This window comes from Thermobia domestica, chromosome 4, assembly GCF_964235325.1.
Source record: "Thermobia domestica chromosome 4, izTheDome1.hap1.1, whole genome shotgun sequence".
Classification (NCBI taxonomy): Eukaryota; Metazoa; Arthropoda; class Insecta; order Zygentoma; family Lepismatidae; genus Thermobia; species Thermobia domestica.
Genome location: NC_137457.1, coordinates 327606336 through 327632619, shown reverse-complemented (window position 1 = coordinate 327632619; position 26284 = coordinate 327606336). Strand labels below are relative to the sequence as shown.

General features: G+C 38.0%; 1 protein-coding gene across 1 annotated transcript in view; it reads left to right on the top strand.

The window, feature by feature from the left end:
• The first annotated feature begins 303 nt into the window (after nucleotides 1–303).
• The window catches only part of EndoG (endonuclease G, mitochondrial), a 31719-nt gene continuing 5738 nt past the window's right edge, over nucleotides 304–26284 (top strand). The window contains exons 1-4 of the mRNA XM_081756823.1: nucleotides 304–849; nucleotides 10720–10913; nucleotides 12035–12271; nucleotides 17632–17812. Coding sequence (XP_081612949.1) covers nucleotides 619–849; nucleotides 10720–10913; nucleotides 12035–12271; nucleotides 17632–17812 — 843 coding nt within the window. The 5' untranslated portion in view covers nucleotides 304–618. The remainder of the gene's footprint in view (nucleotides 850–10719; nucleotides 10914–12034; nucleotides 12272–17631; nucleotides 17813–26284) is intronic.

Genomic DNA, 26284 nt, shown 5'->3' with positions numbered 1-26284 from the left:
ATAACACCACAAGGTATACTAGTATGTCACGGCATCTTCTTGTGTTCTTTTGGCGTCTTGAAAATTCATTTCTTCTCTGCCGTTGAAATCTCTGCAGTGAGCTCCCCAAAGTGAGAATTATTATTATTATTATTATTATTATTATTATTATTATTATTATTATTATTATTATTATTATTATTATTATTATTATTATTATTATTATTATTATTGAGTTGATACAGTTTTAGGCTCTACTGATATTAATTTTCAACTCAAAGAAAATTGTGGGTCGCAAAGTAATGTTAAAAAGAATGGTGCTGTTCGCGGCGGTGTGGTGGCGAACGGATCTTATAAGACGCTTAACACTTTTTAACTCTATTACTACTTGTGGAAGCAGTTGACATGTATTCATACAATTCTAACATTTAGATTTTAAAAAAAAAAATCTACTTTCTACCATTTTAAAACTATATTCGTTAAATTGTTTTACGATAGATATTATTAATGAGAAGAGGAAGAAGAAGAAGACGTTGAAGAGTAAAAAGTTAAAACGGGATAATCCCGAAAGTGACAATTGAAAGTCCGAAGCGAGATTCGAATTGTTGTAAACGTAAACAGTAGCGGAGAATTTTTAAAATGCTTCTAAGGTGCATTGTAAATGCTACTGTAGTTGGTAGTGTCGGTGTTGGATGTTGGTACGCTGGAGCAGCCTACGAAAGGAAGAGAAGTCCTGCAGAAGAAGGATTTACTATATTCGGAAAAGTATTTGCAGCTAAACCTTTACCTTTGCCAGCTGAAGGAAGTGTTTCCCAGCCAGACCAAGCACCTGCTGTCTCAGCTCCATTAGCTTCTAAACGAGTCGGTGAGGTACGTAACTATGAGTGTACAGAAGGGGGGGGGGGTTCTTTACGTTTCACGCTCCAGTTCGTCTTCATACACATCTAAAAGAAAAACTAATTTAGAAATATGTTGCGACAGATCAGGTTGTTGTATCATCACGGATAAGGCATGCTCGATAATGTAGGTTAGGGCAGTGCGAAACAGGAGGTTGTGCCTGTACAGAGCTGGACTCCGTACGTTTACTGTTGGCGCACCACTAAAAAGAATTGTTAATAAATTATAATTGTTTCACTAGTTTATTTTATTGTCCGCTGAAAGGTTTCCACTGGACGACATGATAATATCTTACTTGGCGTAGATAAAATTCAGGGGTCCCACCAGAAGTAAATTGTTGAAAAATTACAATTCTTTTACGATTTGCTTATAAATACGACTTTCAGATGTGTAACATAAAAACTAAGGTGCAAAACATACAAACTAACTTGTGCTAGGTGAATAGTAAAATGCACGAATGCTATCTAACCGAGTCAAGGCAGAGCGAAGCTTGTGGTCCCGCGCCGGATTGCATCCGAAGGGAGCAGCTGCGTTACAGATGGTACGTATGTGGGAAAACAAGGGTAGTGGAAAGAAATGCGTTTTGGCACTGATACGAGTTACAATAACACTTATGATGGTTTCATACTAGTAGATTTCCACTTGTAAATATAAAATACAGCTTCTGTATACTGTGCAGAAATATGCCATCGGTGGAAAATAGCATCTAATAGAGCCATCTTTCATGTGCATACTTATTTTATCCATCGTTAAGCACAGTAACCAGTGGTCGAAGTGAGAGGGTATGCAGTGGTATGCCATACCGCCTCTGGTTTTTCAGTGATTAAAACATACCGTCACTGGAAAGTAGATGCTAAGTACCTTTAATAAATCCATTTTGGCAAGGGTCTAGATTACTGGTCCCCCTTCCCATTGAGCAGTAATAAAGACAGAAAACAACGTGCCCTGCGGGGCTCTAACCCGCCTTCACTCGCTAACGCTCGCTCAGAAATACTGTATGAGTTAAATGTATAAGCTTTAGTACACAAAGAAACCTACCCACCTACTAATCTAAATGGGGGACCAGTAATCTAGAACCTTCCCATCCATTTTTATACGCAGTAATTGACGAATAGTTTGCACATAAATATATTTTACTTCTTATGTAGAAATAATTTCTAAGTTGACAACACCGACCATATTCTTACTTTTTATTTTTAAACTAGGTGTCCTCGAAGAAGTTCACCTAGTTTATATTTTGATGTTCCATATTGAATTGTTTATTTGATATATATGTGTTTGTGTTTTCTGCGTATAAATGCCGTGTTTTGAACAAGGGGCGGATTTAGGAGTTGTCTGCTGTAGAAGTGGACCGTCCGGGTGTTCGGAATAATCCACTGTTGAGTGGGGGACCGGGAGTTTTCCCGCAGTAAATTGTTAATATACTCATTCGGTTTTTGAGCATTTTCGTGTATAATTCTCTATAATTGAAGGGGAGAAAAGTCTCTCCATGTCCCCTCCCCGTTCCTACAGAGAACTTCTATAATGATTTTTCAGTCATTATGTAAATAGAAATGCAATATTTTAGGCAACATACCCTCACTGCATTTCGACGTTTAGATAGACGGTATGTCGAGTCAAAATTGAAAAAAAAAAAAAAAATCCACTTCGAACACAGCTAGTAACCCTACATTTATAACTTAAAATACATTTTTATTACTTTGTATTTAATTTCGTCGCCTGCAGAAATTTGTTCCTTATAAACATGTCATTTCACAAAAAGTATTGATTTTTACCTGTAAATTTTCCAAAATGTGATGCGCCGTTTTTCTTTTAATCATTTCATTAAATAAATCGATTCCTAACAAACGGGTTCCTCGGAATAGTTTCGAAATAAACAGCAGGAACCGGTTCCTTCGGAATAGAATCTGTTAGAAGTCATCATGGTTCAAAAACTAATGTTCCTATAATTAATTTAAATACCGCATGTTTCAAATGCTGATAAATTTAGAAACGTGCCAATTTCTGTTGTAACAATTTAAAATTTATCAAAACAAAATATAAACTCTACCTAGGTATAAAGCAGGGTTGGCAAAAACCATGGTTTTTATTGAAAAAACCAAAAAAACAGCGTTTTTTGTTTGAACTTTTTTTTTTTTTTTTTTGTTTAAACCAGGTTTTTATGGTTTAAATAATTTGCTGTAAGTTTTTATATCCCATAAGGACAGAAATAAGCTTATTTCGCGTTGGTGTTAGTATGCAACAACCGGGTTATGCTGTAAGGGGTCACATAAGCTTAAAGCGGAATCCAAAACGCTTGTCGGCGTACATCCAAGAGAAATTGTCCTCCATTTGAACTCGAAACCGAAACTAATTGGTCACAAATGCGATATGTCTGCCGACTCACTCACGAAGGATTCCTGATAAAAAATACGTTGGATTAATCTTTACATATTTGTTAATATAATCGTCAACAGTCATTTCAGAAGGACAAAAAGATAAAGAATTGCACAAGTGCAACCATTATACAGAATTACATATGGACAATTTCAAAGTACTACAGAGTACAGAAGATCTAATTTAGTCCAAGTCAGTTCACTACGACTGTTATTAGTCCAAGTTAAATACGACGACTTAATTTGCTTATCAGTGTGAAAAGTGAATAAAGATACGATTTATTTGAGTCCACTTTGGCTCTGACCCATTTATACATAAATAGACACCAAAGATTCTTATGATTTCAATAATTGCCTCTCGTGGGGTTTGTATGACACCCCTCCCAAAAAAGTCCAGCATTTCGATGTATTTTATCAATAGTAAACAAAATTAAAACGAAACAATATTTAGAATTTTCCTTTGGTTCCATAACAATAAAAACAAACTATTAAAAAATCACAAAAGCAACATCCATAAAGTTACATAAAAAAAGGTTGCTTTTGTAATATAATCTCTTTGAGTAATGAATGTGGAATTTAGGTCTGAATATAGTACGACTAATATATGGGAGTGAAACGTGATAATTCACAAATGTGTGTTCATCAAGATTTTGCGAAAGGTTACACTTTTACGAACATTTTTCGTTTTTTTGGTTTAAACCAGTTGGTTTTTTTTTAAGAAACCAGCTGGTTTAAATCACCTTGGTTTGAACCAGCCAACCCTGGTATAAAGTAACAGAGAAATTAACAGCAATAACCACCACATTTGCCATCTGCTAAAAGAGGCACACACTAATCAGTAAGAAAACAGCTAAGTAAATTATAAAGGCACGAGAATCAAAGTAAAAAAAAACACACAAGAAAAGTCGAAATCATGTTAAACTATACCCATGAGGGAAAAGCCGCGCGAACAACAATTCCTAAAGTATGTTAAAATTTATTTATACATATTTCTGTGCATTGCCGGCATTTATGGCTCTTAAGCCCGCCACGCAGGGTTGGCTGCTTTAAACCAAAAAACTAAAAATGTTCGTAAAAGTGTATGTGTTAGTAAAATCTTGAACACACATTTGTGGGTTACCACGTTTCACTCCCGTATATTATTCGTATTACTTCAGACCTAAATTCCCCATTCATTACTCAAAAAGATTATACTACAAAAGCAACTTTATATATATATATATATATAAGTTTATGAATGCTTGTTTTGTGATTTTTTTTTTTTTTTGTAGTTTATTATTATTGTTATGTAATTGCAATCAAAGAAAAATTCTAAATATTGTTTCGTTTCATTATGTTTATAATTGATAAAATAGATCGAAATGCCGTACTTTTTATGTGTGTGTGTGGGGTCATGTAAACCCCACGAGAATGAAATAAGAAGTATCTTTGGTATAAATGTGTCTGAGCCAAAGTGGACTCAAATAATTCTTATCTTTATTCACTTTTCTTACTGATATGCAAAGTAAGTCGTCGTTTTTTTTTTTTTTTTTTAACTTGGACTAATAAAAGTCGTTGGTAACTAAGTTGGACTAAAGTAGTTCTTCTGTACTCTGTAATACTTTGAAATTGTCCATATGTAATTCTGTATAATGGTTTCACTTCTGCAACTGTTTATCGTTTTGTTCTTCTGAAATGACTCTTGACAATTATATTAACAAGTAGGCCTACGTAAAGATCAGTACAACGTATTTTTATCAGTTCTTCTTCTTGTTGAATGAGTCGGCAGACGTATCGCATTTCTGGCCAATTAGTCCTGGTTCCGAGTTGAAATGGAGGACAATTTCTCTCGGATGTAACTCGAGAAGCGGTTTGGATTCCGCTTTAAGCTTATGTGACCCCTTCAAGTAAACCCAGTTGTTGGATAATAACATCAAGGCGAAACAAACTTATTTCTGTCCATATATGATATGAATACATAGAGCAAATTATTTAAACCAAAAAAACCCGTTTTTTTTTCAGTAAAAACCATGGTTTTTGCCAACCCTGCCGCCACGTATGAGGGATAACGTCCCTCGGCGAGCATACTATCTGGAGAACGGATAGAATGTGTCCTGTGACCTGTGTGTTAGCTATCATCCTGGCATTTGCCTGATTTGAATAAGGAAACGTAAGGAGTAGCCTTACTCAGGATGGCGTGGCTTGAAAAGCCTGTTACACCTTTTCGACCATGTGCCCACACCGGGAATTGAATTCAGGACCGCTCGCACTAAGGGCAATACTAAAATTAATGTACAGTACGAACGGCTCACGAAATTATATACTTGAAGTTGAGTCATTTATACTTGAAGTGCTTTACCTTAAAATCAGGGGAAAAATTAATTACAAAGGAATGAAATGTGTACTTTAAGATTGTAATTTGATTAATCTAGTTCAGCACCATGAAGCATTGCCTGAACATTGATGATAATGTTATCGTATTTTGTTACAGCAAAAACGAACATATATTCGAATAGTTTCGCGGATCTGCAATCTATGTTTATTGGTAAAGCTACAATCCTAACGAAATATTGCTTTTTTTTTTTTCGTCGTTTGTTTGTTTGTTTTAAGTATGAAGATAATTTCCAATTATAGCATATGTAGTTCACTTTAACGCGATCATATCGTACTGTACATAATGCTACACTTACTAAGACACAGTAAAAAGCATGATGCAAAAAAAAAAAAAAAAAAAAAAAAAAAAAAAAAAATAGATTGACACCACGTGACTACAAATGTACAGCGGTAACAGTAACGAACCTAGTACAACAGATACGTTCTCGAAACCGAAAACAAAAGAATCAAATCACTGAATCGAAGTAACCAAAGGAAAAACGTGCCCACCCAGAACTGGCGCTTTATTGAAGGTTAGTGTGCGTAGGAATATATATATAAACACTTCCTCTAATACGAGTGTATTGCTTTTATGGTTGAAAGTAAAGCCATTGTTAATGCCTGCGTAAAGACACCAGCTGGAGCGAGGAATGTAAATTTAACTGTAGTCGAATACAAGGAAAGCTCAGGTTAGATTCTTCATGAATTCCAGGTTTGATTCTCTGAGTGAGGTGCTTTCGTTGGATACAAGTCAATTAGTGACTTGGATTCAACGTTAAGCAGTAAGTGTCGTCAAATGTAGTAGGTGCTGGGAAATCGAATAACCAATGTACTAGCTGATCCGAGTACACGCAGTGCGAAGTATCAGGTCTGCTCTTAGGTGAAACTTTTGTAAGTTTTCTTGAATTTAACGTGACCATTCAGTGTCAATCGATATGAACTAACAGCTATTGATATAGATTTTAATCGAAAGTAACGTGCAGTTTTACGAACTATCGTCCACTTGATAAAATTGTTTTACGTCACTATCTTTGCTTTAAATAATGGATTATAGATTGTTACTTTATTTTGCACATGCCCAGTTAGTTGCGTACTAATTAATAATATGCTTGCAGACTTGTATACTATAAAACAATTATTCATGCGAAAAAAAAAAGGCATTAATCTCTGCTTGGAAGTCATTATAAAACAAGATTTCCATCTATCTTCATTCATCGCAAGGATGAAAAGAGGTGGGCTCGAGTGAAAACTTCAATCACTACTTATGTTATAGTAACAGAGAGCTAGACACTGTGTATTATTATATTGTGAAATAATGTAATCATAGGATTCGGCATACAGTTTCGCATCCACGTTGTTTTTAAATATATGTTTTATTTTTATTTATATCTTAGTGTGTTTTGGATTGTTTGAACGTATATGCAAAAGAACGTTCTTGACAGAAGTAATATTGTAAGTACCGGTACTGAAAATTATGAACGGTAATACGATCTGTTTAGCACTTGTAATTGTGACACACTAGTAACCATACTCTTGTTAACATAAAGTACAGCTCTCTTACTTTGTGTGGAGATAGAGCGCAGGTGAAAGTTAATATCTTGCACATTTCGCTTTATGAAACGAAATATTTCAGTTTAACGTCCCACGATTATATCCTTGGGGCGAAAGGAGACGATGATTAAAGCAAGTAAATGATGATGATCAAAGAATTGGTGGAATGAGAAAGTGGGAGGAAAGAGAGTACCCCAAGAAAACCCACGGAACGACGATGTCTACCATAAACTTACTTGGTCGGGCAGGGTTGGTTGGTTTAAATCAACTGTTTAAAAAAATGGTTTAAACCAAAAAACGAAAAATGTTTGTAAAAGTGTAAGTGTTCGTAAAGTCTTAATGAACACACATTTGTGGGTTATCACATTTTACTCCCGTATATTATTTGTATTATATTCAGACCTAAATTCACTATTGATTACTCGAAGAGATTATACTACAAATGCAACTTTTTTAAAAATAAGTTTATGAGTTTCTTCTGTGATTTTTTTTATAGTTTCTTATTATTGTTATGCAATTGCAATCAAAGAAAAATTCTAAATATTGTTTTGTTTTAGTAATGTTTACTATTGATAAAATATATCGAAATGCCGTACTTTTTTATAGGGGGGTCATACAAACCCCACGAGAAACATTTATTGAAATCAGACGTATCTTTGCTATCTATTTATGTATAAATGGCTCAGAGCGAAAGTAGACTCAAATAATTCGTATCTTTATTCACTTTTCTTACTGATATGCAAATTAAGTTGTTGTATTTCTTTAACTTAGATTAATAAAAGTCGTAGTAAACAAAGTTGGGCTAAGTTAATTCTTCTGTACTCTGCAGTATTTTGAAATTGTTCATATGTAATTCTGTATAATGGTATCACTTGTGCAACTATTTATCTTTTTGTCCGCGTAAAATGACTGTTGACAGTTATATTAACAAGTATGTAAAGATCAGTACATCGTTTTTTTTTTTTTTTTTTTTTTTTTTTTTTTTTTTTTTTATCAGGAGTCCTTCGTGAGTGAGTCGGCAGTCGCATCGCATTTGTGGCCAATTAGTCCCGGTTTCGAGTTCAAATGGAGGACAATTTCTCTCGGATGTAAGCCGAGAAACGGTTTGGATCATTCCGCTTTAAGCTCATGTGACCCCTTCCAACATAACCCGGTTGTTGCATAATAACACCAAGGCGAAACAAGCTTATTTCTATCCATATGAGATAAAAATACATAGAGCAAATTATTTAAACAAAAGAACGCGTTTTTTTTTTTGTTTTTTCAATAAAAACCAAGGTTTTTGCCAACCCTGTGGTCGGGTATAGAATCAGGGACCCCACACACCAGAGGTAATCGCTTTACCACTGAGCCACCGTGCGCCCCACATCCCGTTGTAATATGCATACAGTCATTTTAACTTATGTTTTTAACGGCAGCTCGTTGCAATATAAGCCTTCATACGAGAACCACTGAATATACTGTTGACTCTTCAATAGCATACATCCATTTACCTATGATATTTTAAGGCTTAGTAATTAATTTCATATAATTCAATTTAATTTAATATGCACATTTTGTCATGCGAGAGACCGGAGTTAGATTCCTCACCGGGAAACTATGTCACAATAAAATTGATATATTATAGGCTAGTAATATTCGCCGTAATAACATGTGAATACCAAAATCAAACCAAATTGATTGTTTTACAAGAGCCTTCCTGGGGCGCGGTGACTCAGTGGTAGAGCGTTCACCTCCGGTGCTTGGGGTCTCTGGCTCGATCCCAGCTCGTGCCGTGTGGACTTTCTGGTGGACAAACACCGTGCTCGTGGGTTTTCTCGGGGTTCTCCCGTTTCCTCCCACTTTCCTCCTTCCACCATTTCACTCATCTCTCATCATCACCGTCTCCTTTAGCCTAACCGGCATGACCGTGGAACGTAAAACTTAAAAATTTCATTTCATTTTTTCAAGATCTTTCCTTTGTTTTCTGAAAATACACCCTAGAGTATATGTCAATAATTGGAAATTGAATGTTGTTAAATTAGTTGAGTATTCAAACGAAGGTAAATAATCGATCTGAACCTCTTTATGCCGTCTAAAGGGCAATAATGAACTTTTGCAACAATAAAGTTTTTTTTTTTTCTTTCTTACGAACGGTATTTCTTTAGTATAGTATTAATAGGGTAGCGCAAGGATTAATGCACCAGGCGGCACGGTGAGTGAAAGACTGGTTCGAATGGAGTCAACTCATGCAAATTTTTCCCTCTTTGAATACTGGTATCGTTGTATTCGGCACTGGTGGCGAATTACGGCCCACGGGAAGATGCGACCCCTTGTCAGGTTCTGTCTGGCCTTCGTGGAGTTGTAAATAGAAAAAAAAAAAATATAAAAAAAGAGAGGGAGAGAAAAGAACGTATTTTAAAGAAAAACTTCACGAGTTACCGTTATTTTCTAAAAAGAATTTTTTTTTCGGTGAAATGGGAAAAAATGTCTCTAAAAGTAAATAGAAAACAAAATAGTGTTTAGAATGTGCTGAGATTAGCTTCTAATGTACATTTACATTTTAAAAAATGTGAACTCACGCTCCCAAAATTTTGTGCAATCAAATTAATGAGAAACGTATTGTTTAAAGTGTGTTTTCATTTCAGTTATATTAACAGTTTAGTTTTTAAGATTAGAATAAAACAATTTTAAAAGCACATATACACACTATTATGTACAGTGAAGAAAATAAGAACTCATTGTAATATGGAGGTATATTTTTGAAGTTTTTAAAAGTTCAAAATGAAAAATGAAAAAACAGTAATTCATTATTATGTGCAGATTGGTTTTCTAGAAATTATATAACCGAAATAAAAAGATAATATAAGAAAGGAGCTTATCGTTCTAGGTATAGCAACAAATTGACAACTTAATAACGATCGGATTCATGTTGCAATGTGGAAAAGAAAAAAAAAGATAAGAAGATATTTCTTTTTTCCATCCATTACTTGCTGATCAACACACATTAACAGCTGTTTTCCAAATGCACAACGGAATCCCTTGTGGTGTTTCATCATTAAGAGGACTCATCACGGGGAAATTAAAATACCGCTAATTTTACAGTAATTATGTGATATTTTCAAATGGATAAAAGATATTCGAAAAGTGGAACAACAGCTCGCTAGACAATATTATTTTACACGTGATACCGTTATCACAACTGACTTACCTGCTTTTGATAGAACATTGGCATTTATTTTCGCGTTTCTAAATGGCTGCAAACGGAAAGCTACTAGGTGACTCGTGATAACGGTACTTCATGCGAAATAATATTGTCTAGGGCGCTCTTGTTCCACATTTCGATTATCTTTTATCTATTTGGAAATATCACATAATTGCTGTAAAATTAGCGGTATTTTAATTTTGCAGTGATTAGGCTTCTTAATGGCTGATTTAGCAGTACAATTACGGGTTAGAGTAACCTTAGAGAGTGGGTTAGCGCATCACATGTTAATCCGGAAACCCGAATGTAGTTACCACTTTAACCCTTCTTAAATTTCATTGTAACTAATAATGATTATTTTTTATTTATTTTTATTTTCAGATAATGAAATATGGATTTCCTGGGATGGATACCGTTCGTTCTCTGGATGACTTTGTGTTGTCATACGACAGAAGAAACCGCGTAGCCCATTGGGTGTTCGAGCATCTGACCAAAGAGAGCATTGCCAAGAATGATAAAGTTGACAGAGCATTGTGTGAATTTCATGAAGACATGTCAATTCACCCTTTCTTCAGGTATTTCAGTACTAAAATTGACTTTTTTAATTCAAAGTATTAAGTTCTAATCAATAAAATTTGAGTAGACCTCCCTCTTCACTTTGTGGTTCGGTACGGATCTTCGGCGCGATAAGCCCGGGTTCGGTTCCTGCCGAGAGCTCATTTGGTTCGAATCACACGTTAAACTGTAGGTCCACGTCTTATATAGCCTCGGTGCTGAACGGAAAGCTAAGCTCTAATGTAACCAAGTACTCACCTAAATATCTAAATAGAAGTCCTAACACTACCGTAACAGTGACAATTTCTCGCCATCTTTAGTGCGTATCCCTTAAATAGTTTACGTTGCTTGAAGGGTAACATTTTTTGATCGATCTCTTTCATTGTATGGTAGAAATGATGTACAGGGTTCTTGCAGTGTTATTAAGTGTTGAAGCCACGTAGTATCAACGTGCGGACACAAGGTTGTTTTGAGTGTGTGTATGTGCAATCTGGACCAAAGTGTATCAAGTCGCGTTCGTAATTTAACCCTAGTTCTGTTGGTGATAAGATAGTCCCCGTGTAAGCTTTTTCTTTTTATCAAATTATTAAAAAGATAAGTGGAACACTCGCTTCGTTGATTGTGTCTGTAAGAATTTTCAGCCACTTATGCTGTGGCCTTGCTCACCAAGTTAAGTCACTCGCATAAAGAACGAATCGCTTTATAAACAGATTTTGCACTTTTGATACAAGGGTTGTGAAATTGAATTAAGTTGTGATAAACTGGTTGTTTATGTATGTCGAAATTACGGCGATTTCTTCATAAAAGAACTGAAGATATAGACAAAAACATGTACAAGCGCAACCAACGAAGTAAATGTTTCACTTATTTTTGTAATAATTTGATGAAAAATGCCTTAATTTCTGTCTTTAAGTAAATCTTTTCTACACATTATTCTTGGATCTTGGTCTTCCCATAGGTCTTTTCCACCCCAAAATGCATGAATTCCGCTTACATTTCCGACGCTAGAGGCAAGTCCTGATCATCGTTGACGCTGTACTTTAATTATTTGCAATATATATGGTACAGCCTCGTTACGTTTACGTTATCATCAGCATTCATCTCATCTGTAGTTCAATTTGGAAATTGTGATTTGTTTCAGATCGCATAACACGGACTACGCTGGCAGTGGTTATGATAGAGGACATTTGGCGGCTGCCCGCAATCACCAGTTTAATCAGGAAGTGTGCGACCAAACGTTTCTGTTATCCAACATCAGTCCACAAGTGGGGAAAGGTTTCAATAGAGATGCTTGGAATCGCCTGGAGAAATACGTGAGGAAGTTGACTCGGGTATACAAACATGTATATGTATGTACGGGTCCACTTTATTTACCAAGGTAAGGATACATTTTAATAACATTATCATGGTCACCATTAGAGATAAATGTGCAGGCTTGACGGAGTGTAGCATAAAAGATTAAAAGAACACACCTGAAATGCAAGAACTAATGACAGTAGCGTTTAGTTTATCGAGTATTGATTTGAACAGCAGCACAGAACTTGAAGGGTCAGTATTTTACATAAATCCAATACATACAGTTATTAACTAAATACAAATACAATACAATGTAAATTAAATAGCCGACTTTGCAAAAACTAGCGCGCGCGTTTTTTTTTTTTTTTTTTTTTTTTTTTTTTTTTTTTTTTTTTTTTTTTTCGCTCTGGCAAGGTATGGCCGAGTTATCCAAACTGCCGGGTTATTGAGCGCCGAGTTTTAGAGACTCTACTGTAATTTCTAAGTCCACAATATGCAAGTATGCCATACACTTTGTTACAGATAAAATGTTTGCAAAGTTCTGATTGTTGCTCCTTTGTGTCTTAGTTTATAACCCATAATGTGTTTCTTTTTTGCCCTTTTATTGTGAGGATATTCTTAGATTTGTCGTCTGAAACATTTCGACGTTTTCTGTTTATATTGATTTTAGAAACTTGATATTTTATGTGTTTTTTGTTACGGAGAGAAATAACCTTTACGTACAGGATTGTGTAGAATGCATACTTCGTGATAAACACTAAGTGGAAGTACTGAGCATATGTTCAACTAGTCTTCGAAATATTACAGGAGAATTTAGTAAAGCTTTTGGTAATGTAACAGGTTAGTTGCCATTTTGAATATGCTGATAACCGTATTCACGAAGAAATTAAATGTTGACTAAAAGCAGGGAATTCCGTGTTATTCAGTTCAAAATCTTTTGTCGTCGCGAATTCTGTCGAGGAATTTGAAGCTTAAAATATATAAAATGATAATGATGCGTATTGTTCTGAGGGAAGAATGTAGTCTGAAAGTATTTCAGAACAAGATCCTAAGACGAGTATTCGAACCCAAGAGGAACGGAACTGGCGAATGGCACAAACTTCATAACGAGAAACTACATGATTTATACAGTTTACCAAACATTGTTAGGGTCATCAAATCTAGGAGACTTAAGTGGGCAGATCATGTAGCTAGGATGGAAGAAAGTAGGAACGCTTTCAAAGTGTTAACTGGAAGTCTAATCGGAAAATGACCATTAGGAAGACCTAGGCACAGATGTTAGGATGGACCTGGTAGAAATAGGAATATAAAGTAGAAACTGGATCCTGTTGGCTAAGGACAGAAGTCAATGGAGAGCCTTTGTGAACGCGGTATTGAACCTTTGGGCTTCATAGGTCATAACAGTTAGTTAGTTTGATACAAAGATTCTTAACCGGGTGAATGTCAAAGTAGACTTTCAAGAGAGAAAAGAGAAAACACTAGGAAACTTGCAGAAAATAACCCAGACAAGTTTGTAGAAATAACAGGTGCATGGAGAGTAAATAGTATTCACATTGATCTTCAAAATCAGAGAACATCAGGGCAAGTCGGGAAAATTGCTGTATTTCACACAAGAGTCAGAGATTTTTTTTTTTTTTTTTTTTTAGTTGCTCACAGAAGAAAAACACCTCAAAGAACCAAGAAGGTAAGAAAAGAATTGAAAAAAGAAATTTATCTTTAAAAATAAAAAAAAAAACTTGGGAAGCAACTAAAGATGTTGAAACTTCAATGTTTGAATGAAGAACAAAAACTCAAATGCTACTGAAAAAAAAAAAAAAAAAAAAAAAACTGTAAATAATCAGAGATTGGCCAAATTATAATAGATGTCAACTTGTGTATGTGTGTGAGTGTATTCAGAATGTCGGGATATTAATGATATCATTAGCATATAATTATGGTTTGGTACTAATGTTTTATTGTATTCCAAATACAAGATGTGTTATTCATAGTAAGTATTTAATTACGAAAGTAATCTTATATTGTGTTTTTTTTAAAAAGAAAAAAGATCGTTAGGGATGATGAAGACTGATAATAAAAAAAATATTTGTTTTGTAAACCTAACCATGAACGATAATGTGTGTGTTATCGTGGAAGAGAAAATGTACTTACTCAGTCATGCAAAGTCAGGGAAATCAATACCAGAGTTCGTGGAACAAGGATAATGTACTTACTGAGTCATGCGAAGTCGGGGAAATCAATAGCAGAGTCCGTGGAACAAGGAAAATGTATAGGGTAGTCCAATTTCGGTTACCTAGTTGTAAGTTGGCAACACCGCCGAGAAATGGGGGAGGGGAGAGTGAGATGCCTTTAGCAGGTGGCCTTGGATACAGTTGACAATGGAGTGTTGGACGGTGCAGCAGCGCGTGTTTTGTGTGGAAAATTTATAAAGCAGGAGTCAATTGTTCTCGTACAACGAGCATTCAGACGTGAGTTTGGTGACGAGAAAAGACGAGGAAAGGTTCCATCAGGGAAAACCATACGCAGGTGGGTGTCACAGTGGTGCACTAATGGTAATGTGGGTGACAAAATACACACACACGTAAGAAAACAGTTCGTATACCTGAAAACATCGCACGTGTGCAGAGGCAATTCTTACTAGTCCAAAACGGTCAGCACGACGACATTTCCTTACATTGAATCTTCCTCGGAGCTGTGTTGGTCGAATGTTGCGAAATGATTTGAAGTTTCACCCATACAAAATTTAGGGCGGTGCAGGAATTATCAGAGTCAGATAAAAGAATGCGAGTGCAATGTTGCCAAGCCATGTTTCCTGGAAAAGTGATCTCCAGATTTGGGAATATTCCATGGCCTCCCAGATTCCCGGACTTGACTGCCCCTGACTTTTTCTTGTGAGGGCATTTAAAGGACAGTGTGTTTAGACATCGGTTGTATACACTGGAGGAACTGAAACACAGGATTCAGGCGGAAATATCCGCCATCACTCCAGATCTCTTACACAGCTTCTGTAAACGTCTGACACGTTGCATTCAGAAGGGTGGAGGACACTTAAATGATATGATGTTCAAAAAATGACACCTCACCTAAAAATCCAACTGAGTGTTGTAATTATTGATAGGCATTACATTCATGTGTCTATAAAACTGTGTTTTATTTCAACATAAAATAGGGAAACCGAAAATGGACCATCCTGTACAGGGAAATCAATACCAGAGTTCGTGGAACAGGGAAAATGTACTTACTCAGTCATGCAGAGTCAGGGAAATCAATACCAGAATTCGTGGAATATGGAAAATGTATTTACTTAGCATGCAAAGTCAGGGGAATCAATGCCAGAATTTCAGTGTATGCTGTTAAAGGGAAAACGTTGAGATGGTTTCTGCTTGTCTTTAATGTCAGTACTTTCTCATTTCTTCTCCGGATCTCCGATAAGCTGATTGAGACTTGAAATCTTAAGTATTCGTATGTTAATACTGTCTGGATGTATGTGTTCTACACAGTTCGCCAAATTTGTATATAGTTATTTCAGCAACGAGCTATTGCCTTCATCCGAACACAGTAGAAGCTAGCTGATGTGCATTCGAGAGGCAAGATGATGTAAATAAATTCGTTTGAAATTCCTTTAGTTTTAGGTGTAATCAGACGAAGACAGCAGTCTGTTGCTAAAATGATTCAAAGGGCACAGTTGCTGAGTTGGTTATTTATTTATTATGTGATAAAAATGTGTCAGTTGCGATCACTTACATATAATACAGAAGGTTATTCGGTTTATAACCGACCGATAATCATAGCATGAAAAGTAATGTTATCACTACCGGTTGCATTCTATCGTATCCAAGCAATATGGAATATCAGAAGTTCCATGCCATTCCTCCCTAAGGCCAGTGAAGGCATTGTTGTTGACATTTCAATAGTTCAATGTGCAAAAATTCCTTGGGCTGGCGTCAGTCCTTTTAATAGAAATGTCATGAAAGGAAATAACACAAATTTCCGTTTCCTGCCCCATAAAACCAGAGGGTTGAGTGGACACATTGTCCACGTGGATTCGCACCTGGATCTTGTTCATTCGATACAGAGAGGAATGTAGTTTCGATATATTTCGGTCATGTTAGATTCCTTGAAGCATTCACCTTCATGGCTTTTGTCTACCTTAACGTAACTGTATCTGGTGACAGTCACGATTCCATTGAAGTAACTTTCTCTGCATTAGCGGTAAAATTCGGTTTGTCCCTTGCGAGATGTGTCACGGTACATAATTGCCAGAGTGTTACTATTACGTGGTGTAGATCTCATCCAATGTGGCAACCGTACACCATTTTGAGCCCCGCAGTGTTTTTCCTACAGTTTGCGGCAGCTTACCGTATGTTCAGCAATATGGCACTTGAGTTGATTGTAGCTGACATAGGGCTGTGTCAATTTGATCTCTGAATGATATCATGTTGAGATGGTGCATTCTTCCTGCCTGCCAGTCGACGAATTCTACGAACCACCTCAAGCAGCAGGTTCGCTGGTAACCTCGAATGGGCTTCTTTCAGTACGCTCTCTATTTGTAATCCGTGGCCACAGTATCTGTAACTGTGATCACTCCGATCTTTAAACTTTTTCCCAACACTGTTTCACTATTCGGTTGTACAAAATATGTGTGTGGAGAAGAGCCAATATGTACCCTTCCCAATAACGGTTGACTTTCGACTGCATTTCACTCGCAGTAGCACGACTCTCCCGTACTAGTAAGCTGATACACCACGCTGGCTACGACCAGGCCCGTATTTAGGTAAGTGCTATTCTGTACCCGAGCACAGGGCGGCAGAATTTAGGGGGCGACAAAATTTTGGAATTCTTTGGAAGATTCACAATAAAGTAATATCTAAAAGTAGCAACCCGCAAAGTCCCGCGCAAGAGCGAGAAAATATGTTAGTGTGCTTAATTCGCTCTAATTGCAGTAGTTACTAATTAGCTAACTTAACTAATTATTTTTAAAAAGCCATCCCTCCCCCCCTCCCTCCCCCCCGAAAGGGTGAGGATGAACTTTTTAATATCATGAAAGCTGATACCGTTAAACTCAGTTACCTCGAAAACTATGAATTCAACACTAATATCTGTCGCTTTCGATTACTTTCAAAATCTCCTCCCCCACCCTGGGGAATGGAGTATGACCTTGAAGTTGAATTTGATTAAAACTTTCACTATTCATTTTAGCAACCCCCAAAACTATGAATTCAACTCTAATATTGGTCGTTTTCGGAAAGGGACGGCAAATTATTTAGAGCACAGGGGCGCATAACATATAAATACATACCTGGCAACGACGTCGGTTTTCGTGGTTCTGGCGCAACTATATAGGTAACAGGAACATTGTCAGTTTGGTCGCATATAAACCGAACAATCCTATGTAATTTTGTCTGTCTGTTTCTCATAGAAAATTTTACTTTGTTGTGATTTCAGGAGAGAATTAGATGGCAAGACGTACGTAAAATATGAAGTGATTGGCCACAATCACGTGGCTGTGCCAACACATTTCTTCAAAGTGATCGTTGGGGAAAAGGATGACCAAACGTATGAGATGGAGTCTTATGTGATGCCCAACCAAGCTATCGATGATAATACGCCACTAAATGTATTTCAGGTAATGTCGATAATTAAGAACCTTTATTAGTTCGTGTTAAGTACGAATACTTGTACACTTTAATATCATTAGCTTCAAATTATGTACCAAGGGTCGCAGTGGCTCAGTGGTAGAGCGTTCACCTCTGGTGCTTGGGGTCCCGGGTTCGATCCCAGCCCCCGCCAAGTAAACCTTGTGGTGGACAAACACCGTGTGCATGAGTTTTCTCGGGGTTCTCCCGTTTCTTCCCACTTCATTCCACCATTTTCATTCATTACTCATTATCACCGTCTCCTTTAGCGTAACCGGCATAACCGTGGGACGTAAAACTCCAAGATTTCATTTCATTTTCAAATTGTGTACCGAGAGAATGTCTGCTTTGTGTAGCTCGAAAGCTTAAGAGATGTACTAGAATGATGAGCTGACACTCTTCGTGCTAAGATTTACATCTAAACAAAGGTATCAGGCATCTATTACATAGCATGCGAAATAAAACATAAGATTTCAGATAAATAAGCAGACTAGGGCCGCGGTGGCTCAGTGGTAGAGCGTTCACCTCTGGTGCTTGAGATCCCGGATTCGATCGCAGCCCCCCGCCAAGTGAACTTTGTGGTGGACAAACACCGTGTGCATGGGTTTCCTCGGGGTTCTCCCGTTTCCTCCCACTTTCTTCATTCCACCATTTCAATAAAGCAGACTAAGGTGGTAGGTACGGGGACACCGTAATCTAGTAGCTACAGCGTTGGATTCATGTCCACGTGGTCCCGGGTTCGATTCCTGGCCGGTGCTTCCCCAATTTTTGGTGTCCACCGAGCGTCGTGAGGCAAATTGCGAAGTCAGGTGAACAAAAGACGTGACGACCACTAGGTCTAGAAAGCTCACGATACTCCGGTTAGAGACAGGGCCACGTGCTTGATGCTAGGCCTGGACGTAGTTCCACCAATTGCTAACAGATGGCGTGGAGCGGCTCAGGCCCACAAATCGGACCACTACGCTAAGTGGTTTGGTTTAAGGTGGAAGGTAAAATAGGGAAAGAAAATCGGGGATATTTGAGATTTTGTCAAGTATAGTTCTCACTTGTCATGAAACGTATTCCTGATGCTCAACATGTAACAAGATATTGCTTCGGGACAAACTTGTCTCTGCTTGGGCTCAGGAAAGCTAGACGGCTCAAACGGATGGTACAGGTTCGTAGAGCGGGCTTCTTTGTTTTCCAATGAATACTCTTCGTAACTTAACCGCTCGGGCAAATTTTTCTGATGATCCCTTCGATACAGCGCCTAGCCGAACGAAGTTCTCCATATATCTGATCTCGAAAAAAAATGAAATGAAATATTTAAGTTTTACGTCCCACGGTTATGCCGGTGAGGCTAAAAGAGACGGTGGTGATGAGAGATGAGTGAAATGGTGGAATGAAGAAAGTGGGAGGAAACGGGAGAACCCGGAGAAAACCCACGAGTACGGTGTTTGTCCGTCAATGTCTGATCTCGAGTCTGTCTTCGAACTTATTCTGTCTCCCGCATCAACACTGATCTCTCTGTCTCTAACTTGGTCTATCAAAACCGAGTTTCCGAGATGCTTAAACAACCAGCAAGTCATAACTGAAAAGAGAGGAGAAAAATGATTTTAATAAACCAGGAAAAAGAAAGTTTTACACCTGTATTATTATTATTATTATTATTATTATTATTATTATTATTATTATTATTATTATTATTATTATTATTATTAAGTATTGAGCCCTTTGGCAGGTCCTGCAAATAATGAGGTTTTTAAGAAAATTGGGTCTGGAAATGTGTCTTCCGAATTCCTCGATCTTCAGCTTTTCCTTTTAACTCTTATTATTTTCTTTTATTTTTCAAATCATTGATTAGTTGTGTTCTTCTTCCTATTCTTCGCTTTCCTTCCATCTTTCCTGTTATGGCGATATGAAAAAGACAATTTCTTCGCAAGATGTGTCCAATCCAATTGGCCTTCCTACGGACGATGCTGCCTAAAAGCGTTCTCTTCTCTCCTACCCGTTTTAAAACATCTTCGTTTGTTACTCACTCTGTCCATTTTATTTTCTCCATCTCCATCCAACACCACACTTCGAAGCTCTCCACTATTCCTTTTCTAATTTCCGTAATGTCCAAATCTCTGAACCATACAGTCCAATACTCCATATATAACACCTGACCAACTACTTCCTTAGTCCAATACTAACCCTGTCAATTACACCTGTAGACATGAAACGGAAAATGGAAGGCGTGCTAACATTGCAGGCAGGTATATGGTGTTTCAAGTTTTGTTGCCAGACACCAACTTTTTCTTTCAAGTTTAGCGTCCCTTTTCATAACCGAGTTTGTGTGAGACGTGAACCTACAGTTTAAACTGTAATCCGAACCATCGTAGTGCGTTCAGATTTTAATACTCACGTGTACGAAAGGCGTGCGCGCTGGTCACTAAACCACAGAGAAGAATAACGGTTGTTGGTGTTTTGATCTCTTCTCCACACAGTTATAATTCCCCTGGTGTTTTGATCTCTTCTCCACACAGTTATAATTCCCCTGGTGCTTTGATCTCTTCTCCACACAGTTATAATTGCCCTGGTGCTTTGATCTCTTCTCCACACACTTATAATTCCCCTGGTGCTTTGATCTCTTCTCCACACACTTATAATTCCCCTGGTGCTTTGATCTCTTCTCCACACAGTTATAATTCCCCTGGTGTTTTGATCTCTTCTCCACACAGTTATAATTGCCCTGGTGTTTTGATCTCTTCTCCACACAGTTATAATTCCCCTGGTGCTTTGATCTCTTCTCCACACAGTTATAATTCCCCTGGTGCTTTGATCTCTTCTCCACACAGTTATAATTCCCCTGGTGCTTTGATCTCTTCTCCACACAGTTATAATTCCCCTGGTGCTTTGATCTCTTCTCCACACAGTTATAATTCCCCTGGTGTTTTGATCTCTTCTCCACACAGTTATAATTCCCCTGGTGCTTTGATCTCTTCTCCACACAGTTATAATTCCCCTGGTGCTTTGATCTCTTCTCCACACAGTTATAATTCCCCTGGTGTTTTGATCTCTTCTCCACACAGTTATAATTCCCCTGGTGCTTTGATCTCTTCTCCACACAGTTATAATTCCCCTGGTGCTTTGATCTCTTCTCTACACAGTTATAATTCCCCTGGTGTTTTGTTCTCTTCTGCACACAGTTATAATTCCCCTGGTGTTTTGTTCTCTTCTGCACACAGTTATAATTCCCCTGGTGCTTTGATCTCTTCTCCACACAGTTATAATTCCCCTGATTCTTTGATCTCTTCTCCACACAGTTATAATTCCCCTGGTGTTTTGATCTCTTCTCCACACAGTTATAATTCCCCTGGTGTTTTGATCTCTTCTCCACACAGTTATAATTGCCCTGGTGTTTTGATCTCTTCTCCACACAGTTATAATTGCCCTGGTGCTTTGATCTCTTCTCCACACAGTTATAATTCCCCTGGTGTTTTGATCTCTTCTCCACACAGTTATAATTCCCCTGGTGTTTTGATCTCTTCTCCACACAGTTATAATTCCCCTGGTGTTTTGATCTCTTCTCCACAAAGTTATAATTCCCCTGGTGTTTTGATCTCTTCTCCACACAGTTATAATTCCCCTGGTGTTTTGATCTCTTCTCCACAAAGTTATAATTGCCCTGGTGCTTTCATCTCTTCTCCACACAGTTATAATTGCCCTGGTGCTTTGATCTCTTCTCCACACAGTTATAATTCCCCTGGTGCTTTGATCTCTTCTCCACACAGTTATAATTCCCCTGGTGTTTTGATCTCTTCTCCACACAGTTATAATTCCCCTAGTGCTTTGATCTCTTCTCCACACAGTTATAATTCCCCTGGTGCTTTGATCTCTTCTCCACACAGTTATAATTCCCCTGGTGTTTTGATCTCTTCTGCACACAGTTATAATTCCCCTGGTGCTTTGATCTCTTCTGCACACAGTTATAATTCCCCTGATGTTTTGATCTCTTCTCCACACAGTTATAATTCCCTTGGTGCTTTGATCTCTTCTCCACACAGTTATAATTCCCTTGGTGCTTTGATCTCTTCTCCACACAGTTATAATTGCCCTGGTGTTTTGATCTCTTCTCCACACAGTTATAATTCCCCTGGTGCTTTGATCTCTTCTCCACACAGTTATAATTCCCCTGATGCTTTGATCTCTTCTCCACACAGTTATAATTCCCCTGGTGTTTTGATCTCTTCTCCACACAGTTATAATTCCCCTGGTGTTTTGATCTCTTCTCCACACAGTTATAATTCCCCTGATGTTTTGATCTCTTCTCCACACAGTTATAATTCCCCTGGTGTTTTGATCTCTTCTCCACACAGTTATAATTCCCCTGGTGCTTTGATCTCTTCTCCACACAGTTATAATTCCCCTGGTGTTTTGATCTCTTCTCCACACAGTTATAATTCCCCTGGTGTTTTGATCTCTTCTCCACACAGTTATAATTCCCCTGATGCTTTGATCTCTTCTCCACACAGTTATAATTCCCCTGGTGTTTTGATCTCTTCTCCACACAGTTATAATTCCCCTGGTGTTTTGATCTCTTCTCCACACAGTTATAATTCCCCTGATGTTTTGATCTCTTCTCCACACAGTTATAATTACCCTGGTGTTTTGATCTCTTCTCCACACAGTTATAATTCCCCTGGTGCTTTGATCTCTTCTCCACACAGTTATAATTACCCTGGTGTTTTGATCTCTTCTCCACACAGTTATAATTCCCCTGGTGCTTTGATCTCTTCTCCACACAGTTATAATTCCCCTGGTGCTTTGATCTCTTCTCCACACAGTTATAATTCCCCTGGTGTTTTGATCTCTTCTGCACACAGTTATAATTCCCCTGGTGTTTTGATCTCTTCTCCACACAGTTATAATTCCCCTGATGTTTTGATCTCTTCTCCACACAGTTATAATTCCCTTGGTGCTTTGATCTCTTCTCCACACAGTTATAATTCCCCTGGTGCTTTGATCTCTTCTCCACACAGTTATAATTGCCCTGGTGTTTTGATCTCTTCTCCACACAGTTATAATTCCCCTGGTGCTTTGATCTCTTCTCCACACAGTTATAATTCCCCTGATGCTTTGATCTCTTCTCCACACAGTTATAATTCCCCTGGTGTTTTGATCTCTTCTCCACACAGTTATAATTCCCCTGGTGTTTTGATCTCTTCTTCACACAGTTATAATTCCCCTGATGTTTTGATCTCTTCTCCACACAGTTATAATTCCCCTGGTGTTTTGATCTCTTCTCCACACAGTTATAATTCCCCTGGTGCTTTGATCTCTTCTCCACACAGTTATAATTACCCTGGTGTTTTGATCTCTTCTCCACACAGTTATAATTCCCCTGGTGCTTTGATCTCTTCTCCACACAGTTATAATTCCCCTGATGCTTTGATCTCTTCTCCACACAGTTATAATTCCCCTGGTATTTTGATCTCTTCTCCACACAGTTATAATTCCCCTGGTGTTTTGATCTCTTCTCCACACAGTTATAATTCCCCTGGTGCTTTGATCTCTTCTCCACACAGTTATAATTCCCCTGGTGTTTTGATCTCTTCTCCACACAGTTATAATTACCCTGGTGCTTTGATCTCTTCTCCACACAGTTTAATTACCCTGGTGTTTTGATCTCTTCTCCACACAGTTATAATTCCCCTGGTGTTTTGTTCTCTTCTGCACACAGTTATAATTCCCCTGGTGCTTTGATCTCTTCTCCACACAGTTATAATTCCCCTGGTGCTTTGATCTCTTCTCCACACAGTTATAATTCCCCTGGTGTTTTGATCTCTTCTCCACACAGTTATAATTCCCCTGATGTTTTGATCTCTTCTCCACACAGTTATAATTCCCCTGGTGTTTTGATCTCTTCTCCACACAGTTATAATTACCCTGGTGCTTTGATCTCTTCTCCACACAGTTATAATTACCCTGGTGTTTTGATCTCTTCTCCACAAAGTTATAATTCCCCTGGTGCTTTGATTTCTTCTCCACACAGTTATAATTGCCCTGGTGCTTTCATCTCTTCTCCACACAGTTATAATTACCCTGGTGTTTTGATCTCTTCTCCACACAGTTATAATTCCCCTGGTGTTTTGTTCTCTTCTGCACACAGTTATAATTCCCCTGGTGTTTTGTTCTCTTCTGCACACAGTTATAATTCCCCTGGTGCTTTGATCTCTTCTCCACACAGTTATAATTCCCCTGGTGCTTTGATCTCTTCTCCACACAGTTATAATTCCCCTGGTGTTTTGTTCTCTTCTGCACACAGTTATAATTCCCCTGGTGCTTTGATCTCTTCTGCACACAGTTATAATTACCCTGGTGTTTTGTTCTCTTCTGCACACAGTTATAATTCCCCTGGTGCTTTGATCTCTTCTCCACACAGTTATAATTCCCCTGGTGTTTTGTTCTCTTCTGCACACAGTTATAATTACCCTGGTGTTTTGTTCTCTTCTGCACACAGTTATAATTACCCTGGTGTTTTGTTCTCTTCTGCACACAGTTATAATTCCCCTGGTGCTTTGATCTCTTCTGCACACAGTTATAATTCCCCTGGTGCTTTGATCTCTTCTGCACACAGTTATAATTCCCCTGGTGTTTTGATCTCTTCTCCACACAGTTATAATTCCCCTGGTGTTTTGTTCTCTTCTCCACACAGTTATAATTCCCCTGATGTTTTGATCTCTTCTCCACACAGTTATAATTACCCTGGTGTTTTGATCTCTTCTCCACACAGTTATAATTCCCCTGGTGTTTTGTTCTCTTCTGCACACAGTTATAATTCCCCTGGTGCTTTGATCTCTTCTCCACACAGTTATAATTCCCCTGGTGCTTTGATCTCTTCTCCACACAGTTATAATTCCCCTGGTGCTTTGATCTCTTCTCCACACAGTTATAATTCCCCTGGTGTTTTGATCTCTTCTCCACACAGTTATAATTACCCTGGTGCTTTGATCTCTTCTCCACACAGTTATAATTACCCTGGTGTTTTGATCTCTTCTCCACACAGTTATAATTACCCTGGTGTTTTGTTCTCTTCTGCACACAGTTATAATTCCCCTGGTGTTTTGTTCTCTTCTGCACACAGTTATAATTCCCCTGGTGCTTTGATCTCTTCTCCACACAGTTATAATTCCCCTGGTGCTTTGATCTCTTCTCCACACAGTTATAATTCCCCTGGTGCTTTGATCTCTTCTCCACACAGTTATAATTCCCCTGGTGCTTTGATCTCTTCTCCACACAGTTATAATTCCCCTGGTGTTTTGATCTCTTCTCCACACAGTTATAATTCCCCTGGTGTTTTGATCTCTTCTCCACACAGTTATAATTCCCCTGGTGCTTTGATCTCTTCTCCACACAGTTATAATTCCCCTGGTGTTTTGATCTCTTCTCCACACAGTTATAATTACCCTGGTGCTTTGATCTCTTCTCCACACAGTTATAATTACCCTGGTGTTTTGATCTCTTCTCCACACAGTTATAATTCCCCTGGTGTTTTGTTCTCTTCTGCACACAGTTATAATTCCCCTGGTGCTTTGATCTCTTCTCCACACAGTTATAATTCCCCTGGTGCTTTGATCTCTTCTCCACACAGTTATAATTCCCCTGGTGTTTTGATCTCTTCTCCACACAGTTATAATTCCCCTGATGTTTTGATCTCTTCTCCACACAGTTATAATTCCCCTGGTGTTTTGATCTCTTCTCCACACAGTTATAATTCCCCTGGTGCTTTGATCTCTTCTCCACACAGTTATAATTACCCTGGTGTTTTGATCTCTTCTCCACACAGTTATAATTCCCCTGGTGCTTTGATCTCTTCTCCACACAGTTATAATTCCTGTAGAACCCTGTTTTCAACAGAAGAAATCAAATGGTATGCATTCACTATAGTTGTTATCTATTTTCGTTCAGATTGTCTTCTCTGGAACTGTTAGAACTTTAAAGAATCAAAAACTTTGAAAACAATTGTACTCTACGCATATACGAGGGGCAGCCAAAATGTTCCCGGAATGATGATGTAGTTTCGGTATTAGTGGTCTAACTATAATGAATCTTGTACAGTACAATCTTTAGGTTACCTAATTATGAACTTGACAGGTGTGGACAGCTCATACCAAACTGTATGAGTAGCGAAGCTGAACAGAGGGAAAAAATGAAATGAAATCTTGTGAGTTTTACGTCCCACGCTTATGCCGGTGAGGCTAAAGGAGACGGTGATGATGAGAGATGAGTGAAATGGTGGAATGAAGAAAGTGGGAGGAAACGGAAGAACCCCGTGGAAACCCACACACATGGTGTTTGTCCACCACAAAGTTCACTTGGTGGGGGCTGGGCTGAACGGAGGAGTGTCTGAAGATCAGTTAGAGCAATGTCGTCACAATTCGAGCAACGCGCAAAAACATCAAATGCATGTGCAAAATGGAGGAATGTGCTTCGATAGC